Raw genomic sequence first — 27351 nt, 5'->3', positions numbered from 1 at the left:
TTAAATGCTCCAGATTTGATACTAACGCGTCTTGTCCATTCTTACAACGCTAACGCCCTAGCTGTTTGATGTCTTCTAAGAACAATTCAGCCGATAAAATGTGTCCAATTCTTCAACGTCTCGTCTTCCAGCTGTTATGACCGATACTGGAGCTTTATGTCGTAGAAAGTATAAGACAAATCCAAGCCGTTGCAAGGATGACGTAGACGTGGGTGAAAAAATTTAACCAACCGACTATTTGCTGTATCAGATACTGTGAGATAAATTTCATCTGTTTTTTTTTTTTTTTTTTTTTTTTTTGGACAACTTTGACGCAGGTGTACCACTCGTGCATTGTTACTTAATACCTGTGCCCACATTGTGGTTTGTGCTAAATTTCCCTTGCAGCAAACGTATCATCAAATTAACAGGCCGTCAGTAGAACTTGGACATAGTTGCATACCACATGGCTCAAGTGAAGTTCAACGCATTGAGTGTTATAGATATTGATCTAATGTCGTTACGGATAATTTTAAAACGAGTTAACCAGATGCTTTCAGGAAAGTAAATTTGATGTAGAGTAATAACATAATTGGCTAATGTTTACCTCCCATAATGTAAATGTTTGTTACGACTTTTGACGACTCACGCGCAATCGGAGGAAATCCCTCCCAGCAAATGTAGTAGGGGAAAACATCGTGGTATCGTGTCCAACTAATGATTACTATGTAACCGCTGCTTTTACAACGCTTAGGGTACACATCCCCAAAAAACGTACGTCACAATGAATTTGCTTCATCTGCATTACCTCCCTTGTCACATGATATCAGCTGTGACCTTACACGAGAAAAGTCTTTGAGGTTTGAAACTAGTAGTAGGCCTATGCAAGATATATTGGTTATGTCACAATGATAGTAAGTATATCTTAGGCAAAAAACTGTAGAAAAACATCACATCAGCTATTGAGAGTCTCAATTCTTAAATGTTTGTTTTTCAGCTTTGATAGAGCATACATATTGTGTATATTTCATAAGGATCGCCGAAGCTGTGTGTCTGACGTAAATGATTAATACAATACTTGTATTTCCTCTATGAAATTTTAAAAATTCCTGCCAATGGCTTCCAATTTCCAATTAAAATATGTTAGATATGTCGATATTTAATATGCACCAAAACCGGAAGGAGACTTCTGAACATCCATGTATGGATATTCTGGATTATAACACTTCCTTCAAGCTCAGCGATTGTAACACAGGTGTTCCTCTAAATCAACTCGGAAGACGATTTACGGGGTGTGTAGGCCTATCTCTGCAGTGGCGATTCCGGCTAACCTGATCGTCATCTTCTGTGTGGGCTAGGAAAACAACTCGTCCGTTTGTGACTTCTCCACCTATGCTGCATCTATGGTCTTCACTGACTTGCTGGTAGGCGTTGTGCTTTCGCCTCCAACCGTTATTATGACTTACTGGTGGTTTTGACCCTTGGGGTGGCTAGTTGCTTTATTTGAAAATGATTGGACTGACCTTAGTGTCCATGCTGCTGTTTTTAACCATGGGCTATGACCAGTTCCGCAGCAAGGAACAAATGACTAACAGCTCAAAAGAACAAGCATATCACTTCAGTTGCCCAAAACGATGCGGCCTAAACCGATCATGAATTTTATAAAATCGTCCTTATGGTGGTCCTACTTTTACTTGTTTTGGCGGCCATTTTTTTATGCTTTAGCCAATGAGTGGAGTTCGCGGCCGGTGTGTACCAAACTGGATCGGGAAATTATCTGGCGTTTTAACATACGGACAGTCCGCTCTTAATCCACTGATACTTATCTTTATAGGTGACCAGATCCGTTCCAAGATTGTCCATATGTGACATACAAGAAGATAAACCAGTTGTTTTGGTATAAAATTAATTAATGCAAAAACTAGCTTATTAGTGTTAATTGTCTTTAAAACGATAGATCTGGCACGTGAACACGAGTCTAGCTGATAACAAAGAAATCTGGATTTTCATATGGATGCTAAAGCAGCAATGTCGGGGTTTAAGCCGGTATTGCCGGCCTATGCCGTGTCACTTCCGGTTACCCGAATGGTGACCATGTAAAGATATATAACCAACTTAATTAGAAAGCCTACATTCTTCGCAGCCATTAGTGTATTGAAAGTACACTGTATAGCATGTGTATGTAGACGTGCCAAACGGAACAAGTCGACTTCTGAGCAATGTTTGTAGGACTGCATGCCCCCTCTGTCTTTCACCATACATAGAGTACATATACAGCGTTTTGCACAGTGATTTCCAGCTTTACAACTGTAACAGTTTTCTGTCACGTAACCTTTATATATGGTGGAGATTGCGCTTTTTCGCAATGTGATCGCAATTTGCGGCAAAATATACATCAGAGGAAAGAAATAAGACCAGATTCATGATCAAACCATCAAACTACGTCAGGTAGGATACTTACAATATTCGAACATTCATCCCAGACATAAATGCATTTAAAATGCATTATATAACATGGGGACGTCAAAGTGCCAAATATAGTGAATCGACCTTGGATAATTTTTCAGGTCCTGCATTTATTATGACACTTCAACGATTTTCGGCACGTATACAGTACACATATAGCCCCATGCTTTCTGCCATTTTCAGCTTTTTTACAGTGATAGCGGTTTTGTGTAACCAACAAATATGGGGGGAAATTGCACTTTTTCGAACTTTAATCACAATTCGCGAAAAAACTATTTATCGGAAAAAGAAAAAGGATCCTATTCGTGATTACGATATCAAACCACGTCAGGTAGAATAGTAAAATCATCACGTGACGGTAATCAGTGCATTTCCACAGTTTTCAAAATAAATAAATGCACGCTTTATTTACCCCAACATGCTCTATCTGCATTTTAAATTTCAGTTCAATCGCATAAAACCTTCTCAAGAAAATGACACATAAACGCTTTCTGTCAACCTCAATATGGTGGAAAACGCAGGACAACATATTGGTGTCTATGCATTCATATATAAGCAAATTAATTAGAAGGCGTACCTTCTTCGTAACCATCAATGAATTGTATGTACACTATAATATGTACATATAAATGTATCGAATGTAGTCAGTCGACCTGTGGAAAATATTTGGAGGCGTGCATGCCGTTTTCAGCTCAACTATTTCCAGCATACATATATTACATACATAGCCCTTATTACACAGCGATTTTCAGCTTCACAACTATAAGTTTATTGTCACGTGACCTGTAAATATGGGTAAAACTGTGCTTTTTTTCGTTTTTATCGTAATTTGCGGTAAAAAGATACACCACAGAACAAAAATAAGACCGGGTCCGTGATCAGGACGTAAACTGTGTCGGGTAGCATGTAAAGAATCTTCAAATTAAATTTTTTTTATATGTATCAGTTAAAACATAATCTGCAAACATATTGCATCCTTTTTCTGTCTAAATAGTCTCCAAGGAACGCTTGTTATATTTGCTAAATTTTAAGTCAATCGAACGTTTGGAGATAATGACTGTCCAATGTTTTAAATTCAATCCAAACTGACCATCATGTCAGGTGACGGAAGCGAATTTCATACATAATACACGCAATTCATTTGCCTATTGTGCGGAATGTAAACCGATGTTTTCAATGTTAACGTTATCTCTGTATCTGAATGCACCGTTTCCATTGGCTTCTGAGAAACAATTTTCATGTGCGACTAATATTGAGCTTTGCAAACTAGAATGGTACACAAATGGATAACATACACTAAAATTTGAAGGTAGTTGCTCCAGCCGTTTACAACTAGAAGTTTCCTTTTTAAAAAAGGATGGTATTTTGGACTAAATTCAGTATAAACCAGTGCCTATCATAGGTCGAAATTTCAGCTCTCCAGTAGATGATACAACTGTTTTAAGGCCTACAATATGACAAATGCTATATCCCTAACATGACCCATGTTATTTAAACGGAGCACGTCTGGGGATGGTTTTCCCTCATTATACCAAAAACTATTTCATCTAGGAATAAGCTAGACTCATATTCGTATTCAGCATGCCAAATAACATATGACTAAATTCCTTGCTCATTGAAATCCGATAAAATTTATTACATGTCCATAATTTGCCTTTTTCAAGATGGCGGCCAGAAATGATTTTTAACTAGATTCCAGTTTCTTTCTAAAACTTTATTGCCCTGTCTGCATGCTAAGTTGTGTAATATTGAGTCATTTATTTTGCGCTTTTTCACTTTTTCAAAATGGTCGCCATGTCACGTGACTTATTGAAGCAAACTTCATTCACAATACATTCCATACATTTGTCTATTGTACGAAATAAAAAACAATGCTTTTAATGCTGGTGTTATCTGTGTATCCTAATTTACATATTTAAACACACTGAAGATGCATCATTTTCAAAAAACGATTAAAAAAAGGTTTCAATATACTATTATTCTAGCCTTGCAAACTAGAATGGTACACCAATGGATAACATTCAGTAAACATTTGAAGCAAATTGGTCCTGCCGTTCTCTAGAAGGAGATTTTTAAAGAAGGGTCGGATTTTTGGGACAAAATCCAATTTGGCCGCCATGTCACGTAACCGATAGTCACCAAAAGTTACGGCGCACATATTTAGGCCTGGGCGTATCATGTGTTAAAATTTCAGCTTCTAGCTGTTACCAATTTTCCTAAGGCAACAAATCCTTCTTCAGTTCCTCTAGACATACAAGGGTTACCATTTGGTAAATCCAATACAATACCGATCCGCAAAAAGTACGTATATATTGCCCACCGCGGTACCAAACATTAGACTCCGCAAATGGAGTATACATCGTCATCAAGGCCCCACAAGATGTGAAAGCTTTGGAGTCTACCCGGTTTTGAACGTGGGTCCCATGTTCCCCAGCAAGTTAAATGTAAGCATGCACCTCTAGCTAGTACCAGGTTCGGTCCATACCAAAACTTGAGGTGGATCTGTTAACCCCTTCTGAAAAAGGCCAAGTGCACATGTACTAAACCTCCGCTTTCAAGTCGTTTTAAGTTGTTACTTCGGGGTGGCCTTTTCTGTCGTATCTAAATAACATAGGTACCGGTTTTAGCAATCAAACAGATAAAACATTTCAAAACACTGGTCAACACAACAATTCAAAGTAGGTACTATAGTATGTTTTTTGTACTAGTTCATTTCGAAACAAAAACGAAAAGCTGCAAGCTAAAATCGGAACTAGCCATATCCGCTTTTGACCACTGTCTTAAAATGCAACTGTTGAAACACCAGCATTTTCTCAGCGTTAAAACGATGCAACATATTAAGTGCTGTTAAATATAAGTGCCAAAATCTTAAAATGTTAGGCTACGTAATAAAACTCAAGAGTCTGAGTCGGCGGAACGACCATGCAGGTTGCTGGAAGACCTTCCCACATAACTGTAATAGTTGCGTTTTACCAGTGTAGCCGTGGGAAGGTCTGCTAGCAACCTTTGGATGATCGTGCGTTTCCCTCGGGCTCTCCCCGGTTTCATCTCACAATAATGCTGGCCGCCGTCGTATAAGTGAAATACTCTTGAGTACGGCGTAAAACACCAATCAAATAAATAAATAAACAAAATTAAGAGTGTAGCAGATACTGAGCAGGTAGCTTTTCCGCTTTGGTATATGCGTGACGCAAATTCGCTAAAGCAGGACACTGAATGGTCGTATAGTTTGAGAATATACATGCACACAGACAGCCCCGGTTTAATTGCTGCATTAATTTTGATCACTTGACCCATTTACGTATATCTAATGCACATCTCTAGTTGTGCAATTGATTCAAGCGAAATTTCAGTGCGACGTTGATGTGGTAGGCCTACATTTTGATATTTAATGCATTAATTTCGATCACGTCGACATGGGATGTGAAATCCGAATGTACCAAAGGATATACTTTACGCACAGGCCATGCACTACACAGACAAAACTTGCCACTCGAATTGTTTTATGATTTCTCAGCCACTGAGGTGAAAATATACATCGTGTTCTGTATGTATACAAAGTAGGCTTCGTAATGAAGGAATATATAATTCTGTATATAGCCGAAGGGTATGTACCTCCAACTGTTGCAGTCGATGACAAACAATTGACGCATTTACGTATATCTAATGCACATCTCTAATTGTGCAATTCGTTCAAGCGAAATTACAGTGCGACGTTGATGTGGTAGGCCTACATTTTGATATTTAAATGTTTTATTTGGAACAATAAACATGTATACGTAGGCCTAATGGGCCTAAAAGCCGTATACTTTTCATCTAGAGCTGGTGGATTTATTTGTTTATTTATTTGGTGTTTTACACCGTACTCAAGAATATTTCACGGCAACCAGCGTTATGATGGGAGGAGACCGGACCTGCCTGATTGAGGTCAATACATATATATGTATACAAAGTAACCTATTTCCCATGCAGAGGCCTGTACATTTCACCATCAGGACTGGCGTAGGCCAATGCCGTGAAGTACTCAGACCTGCAGATGTACGCAGTTACCTATTTCCCAAGGTTTTATTGCATCAGCCTTTTCCGTGTCCTGTTTGAAATACTGCAGCACCCAACCCAAAGCGGTTTTTTGACATCAGTAAGACTTGAAAATAAAATGCATATCATAGTTTATGGCCTAAGAAGTCCGATATGATAATGTGATGGATTTTACCACTATTATATGGACCGTATAACAAAGCACTTTTTGAAGTTCTTGAGATCAAAAGCGTTTAAAAGTCTTATTCTGTTAATTTTTTTTTTGGTTATTTTATTTTTTTGTGTTGTGGGGGGGGGGGGGAGCAATTTTTTGCATTACTGTTAAATCTGTGAGAAGCAGTAAACAGTTTTCATTGATGTTAGCAAGGCGAAAGGTATCTGCTATAGACGAATGAGTGAAATCAAGTATTCAATTTATCTGACTGGATTTTACACAAATCAGTCGATAATAAAATATGTATCTCAGTTGCTTATGCACTTGATCAAACTTATATAAAAAGTTTCTCCATCATATGCACACACGTGCCAAACCGAGCTCAATAGATTACACGATCATATATACGCCACTGGTACAAAGGCCGTACATGTACAGTTACGTCACCTGCCTTGAACAAATCGGCCCGTCTATTTTAATCCGTTTTACAACAATGTATCTACAGCCACATTAAACATAAACTATATCTGTCGCATTGACCTTCGGCTTTATTTCTCCGTCGTTTAAGGCGACCTTTAACCCCATCTGCTTTGACAGGTCGTACGTGTCATTTAAGCTTTGTTGTTAATAGACCATGTCAACAACATGTCTATATACTTCTAGGTTCACGTGTTCGAGCTCTCAACCAATCAAACCACAGGACAGTGACAGCACCCCTTTTTCTAGTCGCAAACTTCTCTTCTACTCCATAGGGTTGTTGGCTGTTTTCTTCATCACTTGCAGGTTGCTGGCAGACAGGTAGTTCCCCTTCATTATCACAACTGAAGATTTGATAACATCATGGACGCTGGCTTGTCCAAAATCAAGAAACCACGATCGGCAATGCTGGTAAGAGTAAAAAAACTTTTTTTCACATCTAGACAGATAAGTTTAAATTGGGCTTGATTTCTGCTTCTATTAAAATTAATATTTTTGAAAAAGACGTAAAAATTCAGTATGTAGATGCCAACATGAAGTATAATTATGTGTAAATGGGTTTTTTCCCTTAACTTTTCCAGGACTTTTAAGTCTTAAGTATTATTCGTTGTATAACAGCTTGATTTAATTACTGCCCGCTACTTCGCCATGATGAGAAATACATTGTCATTATAAGATAGAAACGCTCGGGGGACTACATTCTTAATCATATATGCCTATTGTGAACCACATGTGCATGAAGTCATTACGTTTGGCCTGCCGGTATTAAAACACTGCGAAATAAATGTAGCTACTGAGCACAATGTAAGTTTAAACATCCGGGCGCACGTACCACTTGTCAGTGGGTGTGCTTGAAATGACGAACACGAATGGCTGTAAAAGCCACCAGTGAGGACCAATAAATGTTGATTTACGTCACTAAAGTCATAAATTCTGGTGAAGGAAACTTCGTGAAATCTTAGTATGTTTAGGTCAATTACTACTCTTATTTATATAATGCAATTAAGAATATGTGTTCAGCTTGCTCAGATTTTAAGTTTTGCAGACGGCGAGAGTATCTCGCCGAGCTTAAATCTCCACTATATTTTCTCGCTATTTACGATTAGCAGACTTATGATTGCTCGAGGCATTGATTGCACGAGAAACAGGTTTCTTTTTATATGTACAGCATTTTGCCACTGGAATGTGTCTTTAAGAAGTAAGGAAGTTTTATAGACCGAAACCGTATTGAACCTTTTGTTATACTTTTTACCGAAGTAATATGAATTGTGTATGAACTTCACAGACTTTCATTATGCTTGACATGATTGTAAGGCAGAAAATTTTTATAGGCCGTACTTCACTATTCATGTAAGCTTACATGAAGTTCATTTGAGATGTACCTCAAGCTCCTTCTGCACGTGAAAATCTGTAGGCCACATCCTGTGAGAAAGTATATGAATTATGGCTCTTACTTGTTTTCTTCATCTAAAATACAGGTATATTATGTCATATGAACTAATGTTAATCTTATTTATGTCATTTATTGTTTTTCATTCTTTGGGCTATTTAATGATTTCAGAGTGACGGTAATTATATGAAACAAACAAAAGAATGATATAGCTACTAAACTAGTAACATAGCCTGTTACACACATAAATATACATACACTCTGAGTATCCTACCACCATAATTATGACCACAGGCATACAACTGAAATATTCTTCAGTACGGCATAAAACATCAATCAAAAAATGAATAATTGAATAAATATACTCTGGGAAAAACTGTCATGGAGAAGGAATTTTGATAAAAAAATTATTTTACAAATATTTATTTTATGTTTGCGGCTGCCAGTTTATAGTTACAACTTAGACCTGATCACCATTATGTAAGTTCAAATGTTTGACCTGATCACCATTATGTAAGTTAAAATGTTTGATCTGATCACCATTATGTAAGTTAAAATGTTTAACCTGATCACCATTATGTAAGTTAAAATGTTTTGAGCACACCATGAAAAGCAATCAAATAAAAAACAATTTTTTCTGTCTTTTCACAGAGACGATCCAGCTCCCTGCAGCGTTACCATGGTTACGTGCATGACTACAAGGATAAAGAAGGTAGCGTCAGCATCGTGTTTTCTGTAACTGAGAAAGTGGGTGCTTTGGCAGGTGCGCTGAAGATCTTTGAGGTTTGTAACATAATTAGTTAAAATCTGGATGTGATGAAAAGTGTGTTTACTTTTCTTATTACTGTTCAGATTACTGTTTAAGGCCCTACTTCCTGATTTTTTTTTTCTTCGCTTACACAATCACAGTCAGTTTTATGGGTAGAGAAACTGAAGTATCCAAGATCTTAAAACCACCATCCTTTTGACCAGTTACTCGTGAAGTTTCCCAAACATGAAAGTTGGCATGCCAAATTGCCATAACAAATGTTACTCTGTGCCAGTGACCTCACGAGTTCATGTTAACCAAGACCCCGCAAATAATAAGAGCAGAGAATTCCATAAAAATTCTACCCGCCACTGGAATTGAACCCTGTACCATAAGTTTATAACCAGAAAACATTTAGCATAAAGCTGTGTATGGAAGGTTGAAGTACATGTAAACACAAATGTATACACTTCAATCTTTATGAATGAAATAATATACTACACATTAATTAATATCTCATTCAAGTCATTCAACTCAGTAATAGGCCATATTTAGGTCTCTCTCATTCACACTGACATATTAGGCAGTTACTGGGTTAGTGATTTGATGTATGGTATCAGATATCCGGGATATATAAGAACTGCCTAATAGCTGACAGAGATGAGAATGGAAGATTTTGTAACGAGATACCAGTTAAATTTGTCCACGAAGGCCAGTCATTATGTCGCATCTGCCAAAATGATACGAGTGTACACAGGATCGGGTGTCAAACTGACACATGAATGATGTTGGAGACATTTTGAATGTCATTGTAGACATTTCCGTGTCATTTAACTTACTTATCAGACAAACTGATTTTAATTATCTGTTTGAATTTATTTAATCAAAATAAAATCTTTGTGGTTCCCAAAAGGTTACATAGTTTCATGAGCTTGTCCTGGATTTGATTAAAGTGGCATTAAGAGAAAGAAAACCAAAAAAAGTTAGTAAAACTGAATAAAATGCAGTTTTAAAATGCTTGAATTCATTGGTAGAAATTTGATATCATATTTATATAATGCTGGATGCTGCTAACAATATTGATGTGACCAGTTTAGTGTTGCCAAATGCTTCCTCTTCTCCAGACAAATTCATTCAATACAAGAGACAGACACACACATCACACACATCACACACAAAAAGATAAAATGTTACAAAACATCTTATTAGATATCTTTACTAATCCCAGCAGTTGATTTCACACCACATTTTACAGAATCATCTGAACCTTTGTTTACTCCACCACTTGACCTTGACATTGCTCAGCTTGACCCAATATCTCCACCAAGTTTTTGTACTTTTAAATTTAATCCATCATTGGACGAAATTCCTATGTCGTTTACTAGTGTTATGGCTACTCTTGCACAAATAAGAACTAGTCTAATTTTAAATCCAATATTTGGGCTGAAAAAAATATTCAAACCTAGAGTAGTAAATCTGTGTAAATATCATTGAACCAAATGATAAATTAAAAACCCTGATTTACCAGTCGTTATAACACTTGTCATTGAAACAATGAATTAATAAAATATGTCATTCAATGATCACTCTTGTCCATGAAGTCATGAAAAAATTCAATAAATTATTTGACTGACATAAATTTACTCTTGTAGATAGATTTAATATTTTATATTTATGCTATTTAATGTAATGTAATTTAATTAAATTTAATTAAGAACTATTAGTGATATTTGTCTTCAATGTGCATGCACAGGTCACTCATATGTACTCTTGCGACCTTTGATCCATTGTCAGAGAGCTCTAATTAACTCACGGTCACTGGTCTACATTTTTATCTGTATATATGTCAGTTAACCCCCTATAAGCGATTAATTAGGTCAAATGTGAAATATCTGCACAAATGTGGGTGTTATTATCCTGCTGCACATAACTGGGTATTTCGCACATTTCACAAGCCACATTTCGTTGTAATGAAATATTTTGAAGTTTCTGCTGTAATTTTATAACTAGATTAAAACTGCACTACTAGCTATAATTCCAGGGTTTTGATATCAATCTGAATAACTAGTATAAATCCTCATGTTATAGCAGGCCTGCACTACACTGCATTTTACCTAAAGCCGCTTAGCTTTTTTCAAGTGACACTTTGCTTGATTCTGACTCATTTATCCCTTAAAAGCGGAGCCTTTAATTTAAGAGTGTTGTGTGTAGTTTTATTAATTTCAGATCAAACTTGGCATGTTGAAATCAAAAGCATTATATGATATAATACAAGGCCATGAACTGTGTGCTTACATGTGTCCGTGTGCACAGAAGCTGCCAGGCCCAAGACATAACACTGAAATAACTGAACATTGTTGGTTTTTGTTGGGTTTTTTTCAGACCTATGGGGTAACACTCCATCACATCGAGTCCCGCCCGGCTCTGGAGGACCCTAGTGGCTATGAGTTCTTCGTTGCCTGTGACAACCAGACTGGGGGCTTAAAACAGGCCATCGAAGCTCTGAGAGCAAAGTCAAAAGAGTTACAGGTGCTGTCACGAAATCTTGAAGAAGATGTCGGAATGGGAGGTAGGGACATGAAATTTTAGCATTTTCAAATTGCTCACTTTTTAAATCAGTAATTATACGTGTGAGGCAACCGCAGTAAGCTAAACGTGATATAAGGATAAGCTGCTTCAATTATAAGCTGAAGAATGAAAATTAAGGTATCTCAGTTTATAAATGAATCATTGATTTTCATGTAGAAGGATTTTCTGTAATATATTGAAGGTTTTATTTATTTATTTTATCTATTGTAGGGTTAACTTTTTGAATGAATTTTGCATAAGTTTTATTTTTTTTAGATAAACCTTTTCTACATGTAAACTGGAACACCAAATGCAGTATAAGTGGTTGGCCTATAATAACAGGTAGATAGGTAACAACCTAAGACAAAATAATGTAACTGCTGAGAAAGGAAAAGAAAATCTCTCTGTTATTTCTTTTTTTTTCCATGCAGAAACCTTATTTGAAATCTTCCCCTGAGGGGTATAGTATGTGTATAGTAATTTGTATAAATTTTCTTTTTTTTGTATGACATTGTCTCATTGTTTTAATTTTTCATCATTATCTCCTACGATAAATTAAAGCACTGTATTTTGCATTTTTGCAGTTTTGTGTAACAAAGCTCTGGCAAACATAGTTCAGTTTGAAAATACACCTACCTTTTAAGCAAGAAATTTAATACCTTGTACAAGATTCACCATGTAGTAAGTTGGTTTAAGTCGAGGACAGGCCTTAAAACATCATGCAGTTTCATTACATTTATCAGTTGATTTTTGAAAGAATTTTATTTCATAAATGGGCCACCCTGTGATCCTAATTTGTTATCATATTGTTTTAGTCTCAGTGAGAACATGTCACATTGTCTGGAAATCTAAAACTAAAAAAAAATGTATTATATAAATCCACAATTAGCTAATATAAATTCAAGTCACAGCAATATGGAATAGCAAAAGGGTTTTACTACCATTTTATCATTCAGTGGACGACATACCAAAAATAATTTGTAACTTGTTACTGTCCAAAAACCAGTGACAGTTGTTATTGATGGCTGTACTTAATTTTATAATTGAAATTATTTCATAATGTTGTTAGCCCAAAATAAGTTAACTTTGTATGATTATTTCTTTGAATACTTCCAATGTGTGAAAAAAGTAGTTAAAAATATCATCCCTGTACATATATCAAGTAGGCTATTCATGCTATATCAAGTTGGCTATTCATGCTATATCAAGTTGGCTATTCATGCTACATCAAGTAGGCTATTCATGCTATATCAAGTAGGCTATTCATGCTATATCAAGTAGGCTATTCATGCTATATCAAGTAGGCTATTCATGCTATCTCTGTACTTTCCCAAAGGTTGTGTGAGAGTCCAAGGCAGTAAGGGTGAGTGACAGGACTGGGTCTTTGAATGACTGATTAATGTTGGTGAAATTGGTATGGTTGATGGAAAGGCATGTGTTCATACTAGCTGCCTGCATGTATGAAATGCACCCACTCCCTCCCAACCTCCTTGCTCCCCATTAAAATATAGGCTTTGTTTAGAGTGTGTAGAAAAAAATGCATTTATAGTATGTTTATACAGTACAAAGACAACAATATGTATAAACTGTCATTTGTACATTACATTTTAAACTACAAGCAGGTGCATTAACTACTGGTACCTGTACATTATATACAATACATATGTATACATGTATTAAGGACATATACTGCACAAGGGCAATTAAAGTATGTTTTTTTTTATATAAAATATAGAAAAAATGAAATGGCATTTCACACAAAATCAGGTAAAATTTGGTTGTCCCTGGTGTATTGGTGTGCAGTGTGACGCATAAGCTTTCAGTTTTAACTTTGGGCTTGACTTTACAACTGGTTTATTGTGTGAGATCAGAGAACGCTTTCAAGCTTTTTAACCTACATTTGCCTTAATATAGGTGGTGCTGAAGACCGATATCATCTTAAATGATAACTCACTGTTATTTCTAATATAACATTTAATCTGTGGTCGGGCCTTGCCTTATCACGAAATTTTGTCATTGTGTTCCTTTGACTATCTTGTAAGTGGCAATTGCTGCACGGACAGTAGATGCTGTGGTAAGTCTTTGATTGAAAAGAACCTCAATGCATGCAATTTTATTTTAATAATCTGAAATTGGACACTTACTTGATTTGGTCTTTAATAAGTACATATAATATACATCTTGTGGATCTCTGTGCGTCGGTTACGTTGGTAGATTTACTAGGTTAAAGAGGCTGTCATGTGACCACAGCTAATAAAAATGTAGATCATGCTATATGTAAATAGCCCAGACTGAGTCTACAGGAAGCACTTAGTTCCTGCAATGTTTTTCCAAACCTGGGGCCTACTTCACAAAGCACTTACAGCGCTGCATGCACGTAGTTATCATGGTGATAGTATCGCTTTCCACGGAAGTTGCGTGCTACCAGAGTTCAGCGCGCACTTTGTGGAACGAACCCCAGGTGACTTTGAGCAATAGAAAAAAAGAGTGTTTTAAGAGAGCATGAGGGACAAGTCAAAAAAGTTTTCACAAAGGTCTTCTTTATATTGTAAAAGAAAAACCTTTTCCTTGTTGACCTAATTTATGAAATGTGTTAATACCTTGAACAAACAATGCATCATAAAAATATCTTTCACCTGATCATGCCTAGTTCAAGTTTTTGCTGTTGTGATTTCCTGGTTATAGACTGTACATCATGGTATCTAGGGCAGGTGGGCTTAACCTTGGGCTTGATGGACAAAATTAACATGATTCAGTTTCTACAATCTACATTTGGAATGTGGAAAGTGCTCTTAGGCAATACCCATTTTTTTGTGTTCCACAGGTGAGCCGACCCCTCAAAAAATCCAAAAATGGAATAAAAATAAGATCAAATATCCATCTTTTTATTTTGTTTAATGTGAATGTTTTAGATGATTTTCCTGTTTTTCAAAGTTTCCAGTCTATTAAATATGTCTTTGGAATTTCTACCACAAATTACATACTGCCATTTTTCAGCTCTATATTTATACCGTAATGTGACACTGAAAAAAGATTTATTCTGTCTATAAAACAAAACCTTTTGATAGGTGCAGTCTTATGTATATATTTTTTTGTAGTTTGAAAAAAAGTTTACATGTTATTTCTATCTCGACTATTTTTGTTGTTTTCCTTTTTTGATTTTTTTATTATCTAAAATAACATTGAATTCGAAGTTTTGGTGAGCTAGAGTTGAAGAAGGAAAAAAATAATACAAAAACATAAAAAATTTAGGCTCTGACCTTACAGTGAAAATTTAAAAGCATTTGGTTTTCAGTTTAATGAGAGTATTTAACAGTGTGAGCTGGAGTATAAAGGTGCTGAGTTTGCACATCCATGAAGTGATATTGCACAGCTCATTGTACAGTAGTTATATATATATATATATATATATATATAGTATATATATAGTATATAATATATAATATGAATGTTGTATATTTCTATGTTTCAGTTCCATGGTTCCCTCGTCGTATCAAGGAACTGGATAGATTTGCCAACCAGATCCTGAGCTATGGGTCAGAACTAGATTCTGACCATCCTGTAAGTATTGGGACAGCTGTGGTAATCCCACTGCACTAATTCAGTTTTCAAAACGTGTCATTAATTTAATTAAATTTCATTTATTGAGTGCATGTATTGGTACCATATACATTAAAAGTGTACATGCTACAAATTTGTAAAAAAAAACAAATTTTTTTTTTCAACTTTCAGCATTGCATGTATGTAGTCTTATACATGCCTGTAGTAAGGGTCATACTATAGCATGACATTGTCTGTATCAGTTCATCAGTAAATTTGTTGGTGTGTTAACTACCACTATATCTACAGAACTGAGCTTTATTTAATTATGAAATTTGTTCCATTTTTAGCCTTTATCGCCATGGCAACGATAGCTACTAGTAGCTTGAAGAAAAGCTTTAAAATTTATAGAGTTGTGTCCCTTCTTGTGATACATGTCCTTCATGTCAATATGGTTTGCTTCTGGAGCAGTTGATCCAGGGTCAATCCTGGGTCAAGTCACACCTAAGACCTTAACAGAGGAAGTTGTAGCTGCCTCGCTTGGTGTTCAGCATGAAAGGGATAGTGCAACAACTGGTTGACCTGTATCAGTATAATGGCTCAGGAGGGGCGGCTGACTTGCCTTCGGTAAGGCGTCTCAGTGAAGCAGCACTAGATAAAAGAGCGGTGGAAATTCCATCCTGTGCCAAGGAGGCACATTACATGCACTCTGAGGATTCCTTTGTCGTCATATGACATGAAAAATTGTAAAGTACGTTTAACCCCAAGCACTCACTCACTCCCTCATTCCTGTCAATGCGACATTAATAAAAGAAATGCTTAGATTTTCAACACCGTGCAAGCTGTGTCCACCTCATGTCATTGTCTATTATTCACTCTGCTTAACAGCTCTTCTCACTTTTTTTTTTTTCTACTTTCTAACATATGTTAGTTTTTATTCCCCACATAGTGTCCTAAAACTGTGTGTCTTTCCACAGGGATTTACCGATAAAGAATACCGGTCGAGGAGGAAGGTGTTTGCTGACATCGCTTATAATTACAAGCAGTGAGTTAAATTGCTCTTTAAAGGAGAAGAAAATTTAAATATCAATCAAATACCATTGAAAAGAGTATGCGTTTCCTCGCAGGTGCATACCATAAAAAATTCTAATATGTACCTCAAGTTGATAAATTATAAATAAAGTCACTGCCAAAATCAGCCATGGGCGACCCCATTTTGCTTAAGAACTAGTCCTGAAGACTTCTGTGTTAGGAGGAGAATTGCCATCAGAAGCCGCCGAAGTGCAGTTAGTACTTTTCTGGTTGAACTCTTCTTCCCAGAGGTAGCACACAGCACAGTTTGTTTTCCATTTGACGACTGGGAAACCGGAATGTTGGACGTAGGTTCTGAGTTTACACAAACACGCTGGCAGTTTTAACGATGCTCATTGGCTGAGAGGCTAGCATAAATTACAGGGTGTTAAAGATGGAGGACGCGATGGACTCATCGATTTATGCCTGCTTTGCCGTTTTCAGGCTTTACGTCTGTGGCGAGGGAAAATCACAAAATTATGCAACAGGCACCACCAAATATAAAATTATGTGCTCTTTTCAGCCTATAGTGACATGTTTTTAAGTTCTCCTTTAAACTCCAAACAATATAGCAGTGCTGTAGTCAATGGATAATAACAATTGGTTAAAACGACGTCAATAGAAATATTTCACCAAAACCATGCTGTTACATTGGCAGTATTCACAGCAGTGGTCTTATTCTATTGCAGTGGTCAACCAATCCCCAGAGCAGAGTACACAGAGTCAGAAGTCAAAGCTTGGTAAGAAATAGGTTAAATGATTACATTAAATGTCATGTCCTGATTTTCATTTTCTGAGAAATCTTCAGTATAGTATACTCCTTCAGAGGATTTTCCTGGATGCCAGTATATGACATCTTTCTGCCAGCAAGGTTGGTGCTGCACTATAGGGTTCGCGATCGGCTTGATCAAATGAAGATGGTATATTGTGACTGAGTGAGACCTCTTGCCTGGTGTCGTCTACATGGCAATCCAGTGAGGTAGCTCTCAAAATATACTCGTCTTCTGTATACAGTCAGTACCACACAGGACAGAATTTAAATTTTGCAAAAGCGATATTTACTTTATTTATTGATTTGATTGTCTTCTGTATACAGTCAGTACCACACAGGACAGAATTTAAATTTTGCAAAAGCGATGTTTACTTTATTTATTGATTTGATTGTCTTCTGTATACAGTCAGTACCACACAGGACAGAATTTAAATTTTGCAAAAGCGATATTTACTTTATTTGTTGATTTGATTGTCTTCTGTATACAGTCAGTACCACACAGGACAGAATTTAAATTTTGCAAAAGCGATATTTACTTTATTTGTTGATTTGATTGTCTTCTGTATACAGTCAGTACCACACAGGACAGAATTTAAATTTTGCAAAAGCGATGTTTACTTTATTTATTGATTTGATTGTCTTCTGTATACAGTCAGTACCACACAGGACAGAATTTAAATTTTGCAAAAGCGATATTTACTTTATTTATTGATTTGATTGTCTTCTGTATACAGTCAGTACCACACAGGACAGAATTTAAATTTTGCAAAAGCGATGTTTACTTTATTTATTGATTTGATTGGAGGTTTACATCATACTCAAGAATATTTAACATATATGACGCAACTAGCAGTATGGTGGGAAAAAAGCCTCGGGAAAAAACCCAAGACCATCCACAGGTTGCTTGTAGACTTTTCCACGTCCAAGTTATTAGAAATATGTTAAACACCAATACTTGTACAAAGGATTACTGCCATTGTTTTTGGTACAGTTAGTCCATTTAAATGATTTGTTTATGTCGTTGTTACCAGTAAATTAATTTGCTTGTTGTGGGGGTGGGGACAAATGATCAGTCAGATAGAAAGTATTCATGTTTTATGTCACATAATTCTCAACAAAAGGAAACTATGTTAAACTGAACATTTACATTTTATGACAAACTTGTATTCCATATTAATTTACAATTCTCTGATACAAAGGAATTAAGTGACTAACCACACTCTAAAGTTGTGATACTCTGGCCAACAAATATTATTTCTTACAGCCCAAATCCCTGCATGCTGTGCTAAAGTAAATGGGGCTTCTGTGAGGGAAAGAAACAATTATCCTTTTCATGCATTCAGAGTATAAAAAGAATGTGTTTTCTCATTTTTGATGTATTTGTGGGTTATTTCCTTGTGTCACGCATCCTGTTTTGCCAGGGGTACAATTTTCCGCGAGCTAACCAAACTCTACCCTACTCATGCCTGTCACGAGTTCAACCACGTCTTTCCCCTTCTGATTGACAACTGTGGCTACAGAGAAGATAACATCCCACAGCTGGAGGACATCTCCAACTTCCTTAAAGGTAAAGCTAGCAAATCAGAGAAATGTGTATAATTATGATGATTAAAGCTGTCCTCAAAAAAGTGTCTGCTGGGTGCTTGCATAAGCCTGTTTCTCCGTTAAAATTAATGGGCCTACTTTGGCAATCTGAGTATTAATAATGGTAGAATTTGTGAGTAGGCCTACTGCATGGACCGAGTGGGCTTGTCAGGTCAGTGTAATACCATGGACAAGCAGCTTAGGGTGGGCATGGGGGCATGTCAAGACGAATGTGTCTTTGGGCATATGGGTGGGTGGGTTGGTGGGCCTGTTGGGTGTTAATATATTTGGCCAGTTAGGCTAGAATGTGCATATATGTGTATTGATGAACCTATTATTATTTACATATCAGAATGGTTGGAGATATGAGAGAAAAAATGTTATGTTGACCCTTTGCATATTATCATAGGTGTGCTTTTTAGGTGTAAGTGTGAGTGGGCTGGTTGGATATTTGGGTGGTTGGGCTTGTTGAATATATAAGTGGGTGGGCTTGTTGGATATTTGGGTGGGTGGGCTTGTTAGATATATATGTGGGTGGGTTTGTTGGATATTTGGGTGGGAGGGCTTATTGGATATATAGGTGTATGGGCTTGTTGGATAGTTGGGAGGGTGGGCAGGCTTGTTGAATATATAGATGGGTGGGCTTATTGGATATTTGGGTGGGTGGGCTTGTTGGATATTTGAGTGGGTGGGTGGTCTTGTTGGATATATTGATGGGTGGGCTTGTTGGATATTTGGGTGGGAGGGCTTATTGGATACATAGGTGTATGGGCTTGTTGGATAGTTGGGTGGGTGGGCAGGCTTGTTGAATATATAGATGGGTGGGCTTGTTGGATATTTGAGTGGGTGGGCTTGTTGGATATTTAGGTGGGTTGGCAGGCTTGTTGGATATATAGATGGGTGGGCTTGTTGGATATTTGGGAGGGTGGGCTTCTTCGATATATAGGTGGGTGGGCTTGTTGGATATTTGGGTGGGTGGGTGGGCTTGTTGGATATATTGATGGGTGGGCTTGTTGGATATTTGGGTGGGTGGGCTTGTTGGATATTTAGGTGGGTGGGCTTCTTGGATATATAGGTGGTGAGCTTGATGGATATTTGGGTGGGTGGGCTTCTTCGATATATAGGTCGGTGTTCTTATTGGTGTTTCAGCTGTTGGGTGAGATGTTCTGACATCGGGGCCAACTGGGTTGAGAACTTTTAAGTCAGGTTGAAACCTTTTTGGCATCAGGGTGGATGGTCATGTTGCTTATTATTGTGTTGGGTTGTGTGGATATGTATCATTGTGTTTGGGTGTGTGGACATGGTATTATTGTGTTAGGATGTGTGGACATGGTATTATTTTGTTAGGGTGTGTGGACATGGTATTGATGTGTTAGAGTGTGTGGACATGGTATTGTTGTGTTAGGGTGTGTGGACATGGTATTGTTGTGTTAGAGTGTGTGGGCATGGTATTATTGTGTTAGAGTGTGTGGACATGGTATTATTGTGTTAGGGTGTGTGGACATGGTATTGTTTTGTTAGGGTGTGTGGACATGGTATTGTTGAGTTAGGGTGTGTTAACATGGTATGGTTGAGTTAGGGTGTGTGGACATGGTATTGTTGTGTTAGGGTGTGTGGACATGGTATTGTTTTGTTAGGGTGTGTGGACATGGTATTATTGTGTTAGGGTGTGTGGACATGGCATTATTGTGTTAGAGTGTGTGGGCATGGTATTATTGTGTTAGGGTGTGTGGACATGGTAATATTGTGTTAGGGTGTGTGGGCATGGTATTATTGTGTTAGAGTGTGTGGGCATGGTATTATTGTGTTAGAGTGTGTGGACATGGTATTATTGTGTTAGGGTGTGTGGACATGGTATTGTTTTGTTAGGGTGTGTGGACATGGTATTGTTGAGTTAGGGTGTGTTAACATGGTATTGTTGAGTTAGGGTGTGTGGACATGGTATTGTTGTGTTAGGGTGTGTGGACATGGTATTGTTGAGTTAGGGTGTGTGGACATGGTATTATTGTGTTAGGGTGTGTGGACATGGCATTATTGTGTTAGGGTGTGTGGACATGGCATTATTGTGTTAGAGTGTGTGGGCATGGTATTATTGTGTTAGGGTGTGTGGACATGGTAATATTGTGTTAGAGTGTGTGGGCATGGTATTATTGTGTTAGAATGTGTGGGCATGGTACTATTGTGTTAGGATGTGTGGACATGGTATTATTGTGTTTGACTTGTCAAGTGTGTAGGTAAGACATGCGTATTTAGTATTAGGGTGGGTGGGCATGTCAGTTATTGTTCTTAGCTTGTGAAATGTGTTGATTGATGTGGCTGTTAGGATTTAATGTGAGTGGGCATGTCAGTTATCATTGTGGTTGGCTTGTGAAATAAGTGAGGGTGGGTATAGAAATGGGATTAATAAGGTCTGTTAACATCCATTTCTAAGTTGATAACATGAATTATTATCTCCATTTTACCTAATATGATTCATGCCTTTATACGCTTGTAGAATGTACAGGGTTCTCCCTCCGGCCTGTGGCAGGGCTGCTGTCATCTCGAGATTTCTTGGCTGGTCTCGCATTCCGCGTTTTCCACTCTACTCAGTACATCCGCCACAGCTCTAAACCCATGTACACACCCGAACCGTGAGTTATAATGTCATATTTGTCATAGAAAGGTAAAGTTTGCCAGCATTTTAAACTTGTCAGTGTTAGTGGTTTACTATAGGCATTCTGATTCCCTCCATCATAATATTAGTGAAAGATTTTTGATTTAAAAAACATAATTAAATCAGGCCATGAAGTCTAGGAAGATTGGTAGTGGAACAATAGAAGTGTGTTTGTGGTGTGCTTGTGGTGTGCATGTGGTGTGCTAGCTGCTTGGTAAGTGCATTCCACTGAGAACTTCTCTAGCCTTGAATAGAACTGTGCTTATGACATTTGTCACTTCTTTGATCCACCTTTTAGGGATATTTGCCATGAACTGCTGGGCCATGTTCCACTGTTTGCGGATCCACAGTTCGCCCAGTTTTCACAAGAAATCGGATTGGCCAGTTTGGGAGCACCTGATGAGTACATTGAGAAGTTAGCCACAGTGAGTCGTGGAAATTGTTGAATAAATCTACGTTATATATTAATTCATTTATTTGATTGGAGTTTTTATGCTGTACTCAAGAATCTGTGTTATTTATGTTGTTAATCACACATGCATACATGTATTTAAGGCTTAATTAGCATAATTCATAAATGAGTTTTGCCTGATCATTTAAATATTACATGAGCATGTATTTAATGATTGAATTAATTTCTACAATATTGAATCTCTTCACAAAAATTGGTTAAATGCCATTGGGCATCATAATTAATGGAGACTTCCTTGAAACTGTTACTTCTGCAAGTAATAAAGTAACTGAAATTGTATTATATTTCAAAACTGTAATGTACTGGTATAAAATATTGTGTTGTTTTTTGCAGACATAGCTTTTCCATAAGGTCATCTTTAAAAATATGTTTTGGCATAAGCCTACATTTACATATCTACCAAAAATAGCTCAATGTTTTTATTGAGCCTGTCTCCAGAAAATTCTGTTTTTCTGTAGTCCAGTGCAATTTACAAGGTAAAATTTTATTGAAAAAGTGAGAAAAAAAATCCCTACGGACCTACCCTAACTTTTTCAAGGATGACCTCATGTATTTTTTTAATTTTACCATAATAAAAAACCAACATTAAGTAATTAGTAATCACAATGTTTGCCAACATTCTCACCTGTTCTGTTGCCAGGTGTACTGGTTCACTGTGGAGTATGGGGTATGCAAGGAAGACGGCAAGCTGAAGGCTTATGGGGCGGGGCTCCTCTCTTCATTCGGAGAGTTACAAGTACGTGTCCACGTAGTGTATACATACAGCCATTAGAGTCTTGAAAAGAACATTTTCACTCATTTATTGTCACTTTCCTGGTATATGCATACACGATTTTGACATGCTATCAGAAGATTAAGATTTAAACATGTTTCTTGATTGCATGGCAAATGATGAAATACCTGAAATATGTTTACTCCATGATATTTTTTTTCCATATAATCATCATTATATCCCTAAATACAACACATTGTGTGAGCTTTAACTGCATACAATCCTTCAGGCTCATATTTAACACAGGGAGTGTTACAGGGAGTAGTTAGTTTAGACTTAGGGAGGATGGAAAGGCCATTGGTTGTTCTGCTATCTCTGTACTGTATTTTTGCCAGTGATTGGTACGTACATTTCAGACGCACATAAAAGTCTTAAAATGATACTTTTGATGCCAACACTTTAGTTCTGCTCATAACAAATTATTCAAACATTACAAAAGACTCGATCACAAGTGGCACTGTAAGATGATTGGATCAGTTGGAATAATGCAAAATGTGTCACCTGCAAAATGCTAAAGCTGAGGTGAAATACATACAAACATGCACATGTTGATCATTAGACGTACTAACCATGTGAGAAGAGATTAAGAAACGATGTATTCCTGTTACAGTTACGTGTATATTGGCTAAAAAATGAGGACCAAATCTCCTAAAAAGTAAACAAAAGATTTACAATACTTTGACGACTTCCTCGATCGCAGCCTTAAAGGTGAAATTTTCTTGCAAAGTTGACACAGTATATCCTATAGGGGTATCTGAAACACGGAGCCGAAGTGACGTAAAGAATTAAAATCGTAAAAAAAAAACAATTTTTTTTTCAAGGCCAATAGGCCCAGTTTTATGAAGCTTGGTATTCTCTACACGCTTATCTGCCCTTGATGTCCCCCTTCCCCTCCCAACTCTAGTTTATGATGTCACAGTGAGGTGATTCCAACCTGTGAACTGTGCTAATCGCACACCGAATTACAATGGGATTTGTTTTCATGCCTTCCCATCAGACCCCGCCATGGAACAAGACCTTTTTGTGCCAAATAATCACTCAAAATTATGCTCCAATCATTTTGAGGAGGTGTGTATTGACCCAGCTTACAGGCTAAAAATGGGGCTTGGAATTGGATTCTGAAGTGGAATGGAAAGTAAAAAATCTGGCGACGGTTGAAACCAAAAGCAGTACCTGCTATTTTCAACTTTCCTGGTCACAAAAGCAGTTTTCCTATCAAAAAACATGGATCAAATCCAATGTAGCCAACATCGTTTCTTTAAATCACTGTTATTTCATTCACATTGGGCACACTGATGCCATTCAAGGGCAGACAAGCAATGTGAGTTCTCAGAATTTTTGGTGTTAATTATATTCTTAATTTCTACAAGTAAAACAACTCACAAGATGCGTTTTTTTGTGTTCATAATTTTCCATTCAGTTAGGTAAAGTGAGAAATAAAACCGACCGGGGCAGTTCACCTTTAATATACTCACTATATTATTTGATGCAATTGTCAGATTAAAAAATTAGCATTGGTGTGCAATTCTATTCAGTTTCATTTTACAAGTGATACACTTTTATACTCATATACTCATCATGCATTCTTCCTTCACGTCGGTTAAATCGCCCTTTCCACATCATTTCAGTATGCGTTAACAGACAAACCTGAGATTAGGCCATTTGAACCTGTGAAGACAGCGGTTCAGAAGTACCCCATTACCTCATACCAGCCTGTCTACTACGTGGCTGACAGCTTTGCTGATGCCAAGGAGAAAATCAAGTAGGCTTCTTTATCATATTTATGCAACTTTTAAAGTGAAAATAAAGCTTTGTGTTAGGATTTTGTTTATTTTTGCCGCTCACAAAAAGTTCATGGGTCATTTGAGAAAACAAACCATTATCAACACTCGTGGGTAATTTGCCAAGTCTAACAGTTGATGAAGTCACATGTGGAAAAGTTTGTCAGTAACTTGCCAGACATTGGTGGTTTACACCTGGCACTTTGGTTTCCTCCAGCCCATCATACCGGCTGAAGTGAAAAATTATTGAAACAATCAAGTGAAATAAATAAATCAAATAAAATTAACAGTGGGTGAAATGTCTTCGAATATTTACATACACAATTTTTCTTTTCATTTTGATTTTTTAACAGAGCCAGTCATGCTGCTCTATTGCTGCATTTTCATTACATATTTCACATTTAAACATTATTTAAATATCATCATTGAACAGGTCCTTTGCCTCAACTGTGCCTCGTCCGTTTTCTGTGCGGTATAATCCGTATACCCAGAGTATAGAGGTGCTGGACAATGAACATCAGGTGCTTAACCTCACAGCCATGATCAAAGGTAGGAGACTCTTACTGTACTGTCAAGTTTGGTACACATTATTTTAGTCTTGAACACAGTTAAGGTGCTGATAACCTCACAGCCATGATCAAAGGTAGGAGACTCTTACTGTACTCTCAAGTTTGGCACACATTATTTTAGTCTTGAACACAGTTAAGGTGCTGATAACCTCACAGCCATGATCAAAGGTAGGAGACTCTTACTGTACTCTCAAGTTTGGCACACATTATTTTAGTCTTGAACACAGTTAAGGTGCTGATAACCTCACAGCCATGATCAAAGGTAGGAGACTCTTACTGTACTATCAAGTTTGGCACACATTATTTTAGTCTTGAACACAGTTAAGGTGCTGATAACCTCACAGCCATGATCAAAGGTAGGGGACTCTTACTGTACTCTCAAGTTTGGCACACATTATTTTAGTCTTGAACACAGTTAAGGTGCTGATAACCTCACAGCCATGATCAAAGGTAGGAGACTCTTACTGTACTGTCAAGTTTGGTACACATTATTTTAGTCTTGAACACAGTTAAGGTGCTGATAACCTCACAGCCATGATCAAAGGTAGGAGACTCTTACTGTACTCTCAAGTTTGGCACACATTATTTTAGTCTTGAACACAGTTAAGGTGCTGATAACCTCACAGCCATGATCAAAGGTAGGAGACTCTTACTGTACTGTCAAGTTTGGTACACATTATTTTAGTCTTGAACACAGTTAAGGTGGTTATAACCTCACAGCCATGATCAAAGGTAGGCGACTCTTACTGTACTGTCAAGTTTGGCGCACATTATTTTAGTCTTGAACACAGTTAAGGTGCTGATAACCTCACAGCCATGATCAAAGGTAGGGGACTCTTACTGTACTCTCAAGTTTGGTACACATTATTTTAGTCTTGAACACAGTTAAGGTGGTTATAACCTCACAGCCATGATCAAAGGTAGGCAACTCTTACTGTACTCTCAAGTTTGGCACACATTATTTTAGTCTTGAACACAGTTAAGGTGCTGATAACCTCACAGCCATGATCAAAGGTAGGAGACTCTTACTGTACTGTCAAATTTGGCACACAGTATTTCAGCCTTAAACACGGTTAAGGTGCCTATAACTGTACTGCATTGGAAATGCTAAACCCAAGTTTATGTGATTGCCAGATAAAAAGACTGTTAAACTCTAATCAGGAATATATAAATATTTTATCGGTATACATCTACATGCATTTAGGTTACAAGTTAAACACAGCAGGGTGAGAAAGGCCCCTATTTTTCTATTGAAAATTTTCTAACAAACTAACCAAACACTCCTTCTTGGAGTGTTGAGTGGTCTTTCGTCTGACACACACACCATGTTAGTTTATTCTTGACCTTTCATTTCTTCCTCAACATCAAAGCCGAGGTAGTAGGTTCTTATACTTTCAAGTAGGACACATTTTACTCCTTATAGGTTGTCATTTTATTTATATTGCTAATTCATTGCTATGATCAAATTTCAGGCGTTTATTTTGCTTAAACCCTTGCAAACATTTCACATATCTGCTGTATATGATGATATAATTGAAGTACCTTTGATTTGTTTTTTATTGGTGTTTTACTGCAGTAAAATTGGATAGTAATTTTATGTAATATTGTTTTTTCTTGTTTTTTTCAGGTGACTTGTCCATTCTGGAGGATGCTCTGCAGAAGCTTCTGAATAATGGTGCCCGATGAAACTAGAAAACTTTCACTTTCGTTACTGGAATCCAAGCAAGAAATATATATGTTAGCTCTCTAGGGTTAAAGTTCTATATAATGTGCTTTTCACAGATGAAACTGAAGTAAAATCCTGTTTAAACTGGATGTTAGCCCTCTATGGTGATTATATGTGTATATATATATATATATATATATATATATATATACTAAACCATGTGCTTCTCGGTGAAGAAAAGCTTTCATTTTTAGCTGGCTTTACCAAGTAAGGAGAGGTAATGTGAGAGGGGGATCAGATGCTATCAGTGACGATGTCAGTGTCCAGTTTGGTTTTAGTTTTTGGCCAATCATAGGTTTGCAGAGGCCACCCATAGTATACAAGTCATTATTATTTGGCAAGTTATTATTCATTACAACCATGTAATGTTCCAGGCAACTTAAATGAAACTGAACAAGTAGAATATATTTTACTTATATGAAAACATGTCTTAATATAATGCCCTGTATGTCCAACCCACTATTGAAAATAAATGTCGTTTATTTGTTTTTTACATATGTAAATATATTATAGTTACACAAACTATATCTCTGTTCTACAAGGGTATTAATTTGTTAGAGAGTTAATGCAGTTGGGATAATAGAAGTAGTC

At 37.0% G+C, this 27351-nt stretch overlaps 1 protein-coding gene across 1 annotated transcript; it reads left to right on the top strand.

The window, feature by feature from the left end:
* Nucleotides 1-7175: 7175 nt before the first annotated feature.
* On the top strand, nt 7176-26854 carry LOC135469996 (protein henna-like). Its single transcript, XM_064748680.1, has 13 exons — nt 7176-7525; nt 9156-9287; nt 11635-11821; nt 15293-15381; nt 16338-16405; nt 17121-17171; nt 18625-18770; nt 21282-21417; nt 21739-21865; nt 22553-22648; nt 24313-24446; nt 24899-25014; nt 26662-26854. Exons 1-13 carry the CDS (start codon nt 7478-7480, stop codon nt 26718-26720), a joined length of 1389 nt encoding a protein of 462 aa, XP_064604750.1. The 5' UTR covers nt 7176-7477; the 3' UTR covers nt 26721-26854.
* Nucleotides 26855-27351: the final 497 nt, after the last annotated feature.

Source organism: Liolophura sinensis, chromosome 1, assembly GCF_032854445.1.
Source record: "Liolophura sinensis isolate JHLJ2023 chromosome 1, CUHK_Ljap_v2, whole genome shotgun sequence".
In the NCBI taxonomy this organism is placed as follows: domain Eukaryota; kingdom Metazoa; phylum Mollusca; class Polyplacophora; order Chitonida; family Chitonidae; genus Liolophura; species Liolophura sinensis.
Note: the sequence above shows the minus strand (reverse complement) of the source record. Positions and strands in the feature narration are given on the sequence as shown.